The 9,250-nt window shown below is 39.8% G+C and overlaps 1 protein-coding gene across 1 annotated transcript; it reads left to right on the top strand.

Annotated features, from left to right (window-relative positions):
* The first annotated feature begins 348 nt into the window (after positions 1–348).
* On the top strand, positions 349–8,737 carry LOC123045327 (uncharacterized protein At2g33490). The gene is made up of 11 exons (XM_044468325.1): positions 349–627; positions 1,914–1,986; positions 2,113–2,190; positions 2,563–2,624; positions 2,736–2,804; positions 3,003–3,031; positions 3,111–3,318; positions 3,415–3,630; positions 6,428–6,481; positions 7,115–8,084; positions 8,486–8,737. The coding sequence occupies exons 1-11, from the start codon at positions 514–516 to the stop codon at positions 8,494–8,496; spliced, it is 1,884 nt and encodes a 627-aa protein (XP_044324260.1). The 5' UTR covers positions 349–513; the 3' UTR covers positions 8,497–8,737.
* Positions 8,738–9,250: the final 513 nt, after the last annotated feature.

Raw genomic sequence — 9,250 nt, 5'->3', positions numbered from 1 at the left:
ATTTTTTATTGTTTCATACCAATATTTTATAATTTCACATACTTTTGACAACAATTTATATTATTTTTGGGATAACATATTGATCCAGTGCCCAATGTTAGTTTCTAATTTTTTTTCATGTTTTTCAAAATTTACTAAGATTTTTTTTGAAATAAATGTGATTTTTGGGAGAAGAATTAAGGCAAACGGAGGCACGCGGTGATCGGCCTAGCGTGGCCCATTGTTTTACAGTTTGTTCTCATCTTCCCATTTATTGAGCGAGGGGATATTCTCGTTTTTCTGGTCAAACTGGCTGCGTCAGGTCAAACATGGACCGAATTGTTTACAATTATTTTCCGTTCCCAAAACACCAGTAGCATCTCCATAAAGGAAGACATCGTATTCTCCCTCCTCCATTTCTGGTCTTCCGAAATCCATCCTGTCAAACAAGAAACAAACCTCCTCTTTCTCCCTCCTCTCCCCTCTTCGAATCATCGCCGGAGCACGAATTGGCCATAGTTTCTGGATTCGACGATGAAATCGCCATTGCGCAAGTTTCGGGGCCTCGCCCTCCCCCACCACCACAAGGAGAAGAAGGACCAACGGCCGCCGCCCGCCAAGCTCGACAACCTCGTCGACGCCGCCCAGGTTTCGCCGACTCCCTACTCTGACTACGATTTCTTTTCCTGGAATCATTACGCGCTGCTGGTTTGGAATACGTCCTTAAATTGGATCGCGAGGGGCTTGGCCGATCGAGAAGTTAGCGGTATTGCCGGGCTGTTTCTATTTTGTTTTTGTGTGTATATCGGTCCTTGTTGTTGGCTGCGGTGAATTGTTTTTGCTCGTAGCGATTATGTGAGATCGAAGGGAATCAAACTCCAGCGAGGGATAGAGAGATCGTTTTTTTTTTCTCTTCGTCTGCCTTTCTTCTTCTACGCGTGAGGATGAACAAAGCAAGAGTTCTATGCGACTGCTGTAACGATATTTTTATATTTCTATAATATGTGAAATTTGTGAGAGCTGATTGTTTTATGTGTTATTCTGGCTGTTACACGCGTTTGATATTTGTGGCTTGGCTCTGCTGGTCAAAGTCTACGGCAGGAAACTTTTAGTGGAGAAAGGTGCTATCTGGAACGAGTCTCGGGTCAGCAATTCAAAGTCATTAGTGGAATAATTTTTTATATGCGATAAACTTGGCTGATGATTGTTATATATCGAAATATGTTAGTGCTTGCTGCTGATTTTATATATGTTCAAGATTAATATCAGAAAATCTTTTATATTTAGGGAGTACTGATTGCTGAGTCATACCGGCATCTTCCATTTCAACAGCAATGTAGTCAGTCCAACTTAGATGAAAGTGATTGAGGTGTTGATAGATGCTTGAAAGGGACTACGGGATTTTAGTCATGGCTACATTTGTAGAGCAGTACCGTGGATGAGTGCAGTGCTCTGATTAATCTGTAAGAAGTCTTTTATTTCATTTAGCTTTTCCTTTTGATGTTTTGGGATAAGAATAAAAAGTTGACGCTTTTGCACGCGGCGATAATGAAGGAGAAGATTTAAGCATGCCAATGTTAAATGTAGTATGGTTTGCTTTTGCATACTGGTTCGTTTCGCTAGAAGGCTACCACTGCCATTTGTGACTTGCAGATGGGGCATGTTACTAGCAAGCAGTGAATCTCAAAGCTGTTGACGATGTACTATTTGCTATTGCCCTTGTAGGATCAAAACTTCAAATATCTAGGTGGGCCAAACCTTAGCTTTTGTACAACGTGATCTAATGGATCCAGACTGCCAAATTCCTGTCAGAATGGTTTTTCCTGCTATTTGTTAATGCTCACAGTTCACCTGTCACTGACAGCTGCAAAGATTATCAATCTGATGAAAATACGTTTTTGTAACCCAACTTATGTGAGGTTCTTATTTTGCAGGAGATGGAGGAAATGAGAACTTGTTATGATAGCTTGCTTTCGGCTGCAGCTGCAACAACAAATAGTGTATATGGTATGCTATAGCATTTCTTTGATGTAGTAATTTTTAACGAGACAACGGTGCCCAAGTAACGTCTAATAGAGAGTGTGTGCTCGTATTGTAGTACTTTCATAATTCATTGTGATCAAATGTACACAGAGTTTGCAGAAGCTATGGAAGAAATGGGAACTTGCTTACTTGAGAAAACTGCATTGGATTGCGATGATGATGACAGTGGTGAGTCATCTGAATTTATAAGCACATATTATCTGGAAACTTGCATTCCTGGATTTATTCTTAGCAGTCTTTGCAGCAAAGGACATTTCTTGATTAATAAAGCTAACTCTGTTATGTTTCATGTTACTGTTTTTTTTTTCTTCGTCAAAATTACCAGATCCTTCATGAAAAACAAATACCCCTGATGCTACTTTTTCTATGCATGTGATTATTCTAGATCTGTCCATTCGTTTCCTTATGGAACAAGGTGATAGTCAGATTTCAGTGAATATCGAGAGCGAAATTCTTGTGTTGTTTGTTTTGGAGATCTACTTCCTTAGTCATAGAAGTATTTGGTCCTCTTGCGTTATTCATGTGGTCTTTTACCTGCAGGCAGGGTGCTGATGATGCTAGGAAAGGCTCAATTTGAACTACAAAAGTTTGTGGATAACTATGTAAATTTTCTTTCTACCTTAGTAACATTGAACTGAAACAGTCTTAGAGTTGCCATACTGTCATCTTCGTTGTACTGTAATACTCTGTCCTGTAATTGTTATTTTTTTCAGCGTACAAATATCATAAATACAATCACAAACCCTTCAGAGTCTCTTCTCAAGGAGCTACAAGTTGTAGAGGTTTGATCTTTTTGACTATGGTTGTCTCAACTTAATTAATACAATTAGTTGCTACCTTCACATTTCGTAATGTCATTCCAATTTAGTGTTCGTGCAGTAATTTCATCATTTCTGAATACTAACTAACTAATTGAATTCCTTTTATACTTCAATTTGTGAAACCATGACACGCTGTCTCTTTCATTCTTACTGATGCAGGACATGAAGGACCACTGTGATCAGAAAAGGTACAAACTTTACCTTGAATTTATGACATTTACCTTTCCTCTCTCCAAGTTCTAAAAAATGTTTTTTTTTTGGCTTCAGAGAGGAATATGAAACCATGCGGTCAGCCTACAAAGATAAAGGACGATCAAGGCATCCCAAAACTGAAACATTCTCCCCAGAACAATTGCAAGCGTCCTATCTCGAGTACCAAGAAGATGCAACATTATTCATATTTCGCTTGAAATCATTGAAGCAAGGTCAATTCTTGAGTATTTTAACACAGGCTGCTCGCCATCATGCTGCTCAGGTACTTTAACTCTTCTTCACAGGAACTATTAATAATTTAATATGGCTCATACGGTGGTATACACTATAACCATCTCATAATTGTTTGAACTTTCAGTTGAGTTTTTTCAGGAAAGGGTTGAAGTATCTAGAGGCTCTAGAACCTCATGTAAAAGCAGTTGCTGAGAAGCAGCACATTGATTATCACTTCAGTGGACTAGATGATGACACTGATAATGATGATTACAGCTCTTACCAGGACAATCATAGTGAGGGCAGTGAGTTGAGTTTTGACTACGGGATAAACTTTCCTGCTTCCAGAAGTTCAATGGATGTAAGCTAACCTTTTCCCAACTCGTCCATTCAATCGTTATTTGACTCATCTACTAAAGACTTCATCGAGTCTCACTTTGTACCCCTTAGTGTTATATCAGTATCCAGTATCTCCTAATATGAGCACTTCGCGAAGATTTATCTGTGCTGGTCAATACTCAAGTTTTTTGTGACCGCATAGTCTAGTCAGTTTAGGTTTCTTCAGTGTCAGTTAGTAGTCGTGGCACTCCCCTTGGCCAGCTTCCTAACATGAGGTTTTGATTCTGTGATGCTGGAGAGCAGCATACAATTGGATAATGGGGTGGGAGGGGAGAAGAGGGATGAGGAGCAAAATTCGTATTGCTTCAGAACAAAAGATTACAGTCGTCTCTCTTCATACAGTGCCCATGTTTTAAAGTGGCATGCCTGTTTAGACTAAGAAACCAACTAGGACTTCTGCTTGCTGATTACAACTATGTCTTTTGTAATCTATGGGCTCCAGCTCTGAGCCGCCTCAAGGACCAACTCCTGCCTCTGCTCAGCTCCCTAGCCTGCTGAACTTCTGTCGCAACATGTGAATTGCATGCCGCAGCAATGTGAATTTTTACTGGTATAGCCTGTGTTCTTCTGTAATCTTCCCCACATAATAAAAGAATACTTAGGAGGAATTAGATGGGCCTGCCACTTGATCTTTTAAGAAAAAAAAGGTTCATGAGGATTGCATCTAATGGTAACAAACAAACATCAGGAGAAACTATGCTTCTGATATTCATTTCGTTTTGTTAAATTTTAACCGGTAACTGTTGTGAAGTTAATTGGTTTTCAGAGTGCTTCCTGTTGATGCTAATTTTAATCCGAAAGTCAGTTCTTGGCTTTCCCTAATTCCTGTTTTCTAGACCATTTTTGGTTACCATGGCCAAATGAGCCAAAGAACTACCATCCCAGAACTTTTGAAAAACTGGATCTAAGAATAGGCTGGTAACTGTATGGTTAGACGTGTATCGCTCTAGAGCAGTAGTGGTGGTGGCCTGTATGTATGCTCAAAGTATGATAGTGCTGGGGTTTCCACATGAGAGTTTAAAGTGCACAGTAGAAACATATATTAGTTGAGGTTCCAAATATAATAACACCACGTTAAACATTTTAGGCGAGGATAGGACTGAAGCCCAAATAAGTTGGTACTCATTCGTAAGCCAATTCAGCATATGCTGCCTGGACTCTGGTCTCTGGTGGCATTCATGAGTGCAGTGCAATGAATATGAAAACTTGTTTTTATATTCTAGAATGGAGTGTTGCTAGGCCTCAGTTTGCTTGCGGTTGAGGGTTGGCCTCACTGTATTGTGCTCATGGATTGTTTCTTCTAATTAGAAAGAGTAAATTGCTGGAAGACACAACTCTAGGGGCTAATAACGCAGAACTATAACTCTAGGGGTTTCGAACTGATACTCCAGACTCTGGGGGTAAGTAATAACTACAAAGAACTCATAATCATGTTGAACTCTTGATTAGTTAGCTGAAGAGAAAACTGGCAGGCGGCACCCACATGTGACAGACTAAGGCACTGGCTTGGCTCACTTTTGGCTTGAGCCATTAGTTGAGCTCGGCTCGAGCCGAACCGAAGCTGAGCTGGTTCTATTTTTGCCGGAAGTTACAAAATATGTCCAAACTTCCAAATGGTTGGTCAAATGTGCTCAAAATTTGCCAGAACACTCAGAGAACGTAGATTGAATTACTAGGGTTTTTTTTTCAGTTTTTTGGTATTTTTGTGGTGATTTTTTTCTTCAGATTTTTGGGTATTTTTTCGAATTTATAGCTGGGCAAAATATGCTGAATTTTTTCTAGAATGCTCAGGAAACTGGATTGAATTACTATCTTTTTCAGATCTTTTCTGAAAAGTATGAATTTTTCTCAGAAGAGCTCGGTGAGATGAGCTCACCTACCGGCTGAAGCCGAAAATGTGCCGAACAACTGCCGTAGTCAATGCCATGCCGCCCTGTCTATTAGTCTATTAGAGTTCGCTTTAACAGACTAATTGAGATGATTATGGTTTTTTCTTACTGCTTGCCCCTTGAGTCTAGAGTAAAAAAAGGGCAACCTGGTGCATGTAGCTCCCGCTTGCGCAGGGTCCAGGGAAGGGTCCGACCACTTTGTGTCTATAGTACGCAGCCTTTCCCTACATTTCTGTAAGAGGCTGTTTCCAGGACTTGAACCCATGACCTCATGGTCACAAGGCAGCAGCTTTACCACTGCGCCAAGGCTCCCCTTCCCCTTGAGTCTAGAGTATCAGTTAAAAATACCAGGGTTGTAGTTTTGTGTTACTACAGCCCTAGGCTCGTGTTTTGGTTGATTTTTCTTTTCTCCTGGCAACTTTCAGCAAATTAAACATTACTTTCGCGCTAAATATCAACGAGTTATCTATTTTACTTTGAAAAACTTTGCTGTTATGGTCCACCAAAGCTGGTTACAAATTGCATTGATATTTGGTAGTAAATTGGGGATAACTGAGGTGAATTTGCGGGAGAGCAGAATCAGAGATACGGAGCAGAGGAACCAAATGAGAGGAACACGATACTTCCGATCTGCTCTGTCCTTTCTAGCTAACGTTCTTGTGCTCCTTTTATGTGTCATCCCACATACCTGGGCTTGGTGACCCCGAATCTATACGGCAGCACAGCTCAATTCCATTCCTGGGCAGATGCATCACAGTGCTCACCCAGACTTTCCATTCCCATGTTTTAACTAAAGAATATTAAAATACCTGTCTTATCTCCTTTCTTTATTATCCTTTAAGTTCTAAACATCATTTGTTTTGTCTGTAGTTGGATCAGTCTAATATGGCAAGTCCCACGAAACCTCTGAAGGAACATGAGCAGGTAATCCTTGAACTTCTAATCATGCTACCCTTGCCATTCCCATGGTCAACGAGTTACAAGCTGGTTACAAGCATTCTCTTAAGGAAACGTGTAGCCATGGTATGTGCTGCCACATGGTAGTCTAGGTTAACCTGAAGTGGACCTGTTTCCATATCAAGTTAACTGCTGTATCAGTTCTTTTTCCCTTCTTTTGGATATGAGAGTTTTGGGGCATTGATATTTTGGTTGAAGTGACGTTCAGTTTTTACTGGTGATAAATATTTCTGATATAGACTCTTCACAATTTTCTATATAGATCACCTGCTTGAAGCAAACTGTCATCATCCATTCTAGCCTACAGATTGCCGTCATTTTTCTTTTGTCAGTGGTGTGTGCCTATACCGGGAACTATTAACACTCCGTAAAATATCACTTGATGAAGCACACTAATCTGAACTTCCTTTCTATATAAGGTTTAAATAACAGTGTGATAATCAGATTGGGATTTGTGTATGGTCCTTGCTTCCTTCACTTGTTCCAGCCCTTGTTTTTTTTTTACTATTTTTATACTCCCGCTCTCGTTATTTAAGTCTGACGGTGCAGCATTTTGAGTGTGTCCTGAAGTTCTTTTAATTGCCGTTTGTTCACTTACAGGAACATGCCAAACAAATAGAGACTGATTTTGCAGCTCCTCGAGTGAAGCCTGAGTTTGGTACTCAATCAGCACCAATTTTTGCTGATAATGTGCTTGATCCATCTGTGAGGCTTCGCAAGTTGAATTCTCCAATGTTCTCGAGCCCACTACAGTCAAGTAGAACAAATTATTCCTACAAACTCCCGACACCAGCTGATGATAAAATCTGCACTTCAGCAGGCACCAACAGATCACCTCATTCAGATAAACCAGAGAGTTCACATGTGGCAGCAAATTTGTGGCATTCCTCTCCGCTCGTGAAAGATTATATGCCGAGCTCCTTGTATAGCGGGCCTGTTAAGATGCCATCAAGTACTGAGAGGAGATCATCACCATTAGTTTATTCCTACTCCACTTCAGATTCCAAGAAAATGAAGAGGGAATCTTTTTCTGGCCCAATTCCTAGTAAAGCAGGGTTAAGCAAACCCTTGTTTTCAGCTGCTGGTCACAGAGCATCAGTAAATTATCCTCCTCGTGTTATGTCAACAAAATCACACGGACCAGGTTCTCTTCCATCTGTGGCTCCAAAAGTCCCTAGGATAACTTCACTGCCAACAACATCCCCCAGAATTAGTGAGCTTCATGAGCTGCCTAGGCCTCCTGCACCTTTAGACACTCTCCGGCCTGGTTTGGTTGGATATTCTGGTCCTTTGGTATCAAGGCGGCAAATTCCTAACGTACCAACCCGTGCCTCCCCACCGTCAAATACAGCATCACCGCTTCCACGGCCACCTGCTGCCATGACTCGCAGCTATTCTATACCTTCAAACAGCCAAAGAACACCTATTATTACTGTGAATAAGTTGTTGGAGTCTAGGCATAGCAGAGAGAGCAGCGAAGTTTCCTCGCCCCCACTAACACCTATATCTTTGGCAGATGTCTCCCGCAGATCAATAGCAGAAACAACTATAGACACCAGAAGGATGAAGGGTAAGTTTCTACTGCTAAATAATTGGTTTCACACATATTTATCTGTAAATAATAATTTCATGTTTAATCCTCACCATAGATTTCTGTTCTGAACTGTGCCTTAAGTGTTGGTTTTACTCCATTATTGTTTTTGATCATCTCACTGTGTTATGTTTTCCATTTTTAGATATATGCTCTTTTCGATGGTTTCATTGGTTTTGATCATGGCATTGTGAGTAGTTTTAGGGAAAGTATTTAGATCATACTATAGTTGACAAGTTCACATGTGAATAAAATGCAATCCACTCATGATTTTTTTGCAACATTCCAATATTCAGATATATTCAGTATTTTACTGCACAAATGCTACTACACACAATGTAAAATGCCATGTCTAACTATATTCTATTCTTTGATTGCAGAAACCTCGTGAGCACTCACACATCCAAACCTGTCTATAATTGTAGGCAATTTTGTACGTATGTAGTTTTCATTCTTGGTTTTCTTCAATAGTCTTTGGTGTATTTTGTGAAACAAAAAGGTGAAATAAAGATAGCAATATTTTACCTTCATTCACATATGAAAGACTTCCTATCCTTGGCTTATTTATTTGGCCTACTTATTGTATTATTTTTACTCCATGGCTTGCATATCTGAAGTATTTATTGGATTTAGGTGTATCTGTCCACCATTGTCCTTGTTTGCACAGAGATTCGGTTTTTCAAAGAGCGGGATGATATATAACTCAAATGGTTGAATTATTGTTTCTTTAATAAGTGTGTATATATACAGTTTTGTAGTAAGAACTTCACTTCACAATTATGCAGTCTACTAAAAACAAATTTGTGCCAAGTTCGAAAAACAAATCTGTGCTGACATAATTATACCAAGCCTGTATTTGTGCTAATTATATATACATGATAATGATTTGATGCTCTCCTAACATAGTACTGATGGTCCATTCGTCCTGAGCTGAATTCGTGGTGGGGTTTTAAGTAAAAAATAGCACATGATGGAGCTAGACTAGAAATGGGAGGCGTCGTTTCCATGATTGTGATCCAAAGTCTAATAATTGGGCGTTGTGAGTCAAAGGTTAGGTATTAGCTTTGAGCTTTTTTCTTTTTCGAATCAAAGGGCTCACATTAATTGGTTGGAATATGCTTACAATCCTTCAAAAGGAGCTGAAA

This window comes from Triticum aestivum, chromosome 2B, assembly GCF_018294505.1.
Source record: "Triticum aestivum cultivar Chinese Spring chromosome 2B, IWGSC CS RefSeq v2.1, whole genome shotgun sequence".
Lineage (NCBI taxonomy): Eukaryota > Viridiplantae > Streptophyta > Magnoliopsida > Poales > Poaceae > Triticum > Triticum aestivum.
This window is presented reverse-complemented; position numbering and strand designations above follow the sequence as displayed.

Excerpts from the sequence above, each read along its gene's own strand:
- LOC123045327 (XM_044468325.1), top strand. The coding sequence starts at position 514 with ATGAAATCGCCATTGCGCAAGTTTCGGGGCCTCGCCCTCCCCCACCAC. Across the intron at positions 628-1,913 it reads ACCTCGTCGACGCCGCCCAG|GAGATGGAGGAAATGAGAAC; the intron begins GTTTCGCCGACT and ends CTTATTTTGCAG. Across the intron at positions 2,625-2,735 it reads AAAAGTTTGTGGATAACTAT|CGTACAAATATCATAAATAC; the intron begins GTAAATTTTCTT and ends TATTTTTTTCAG.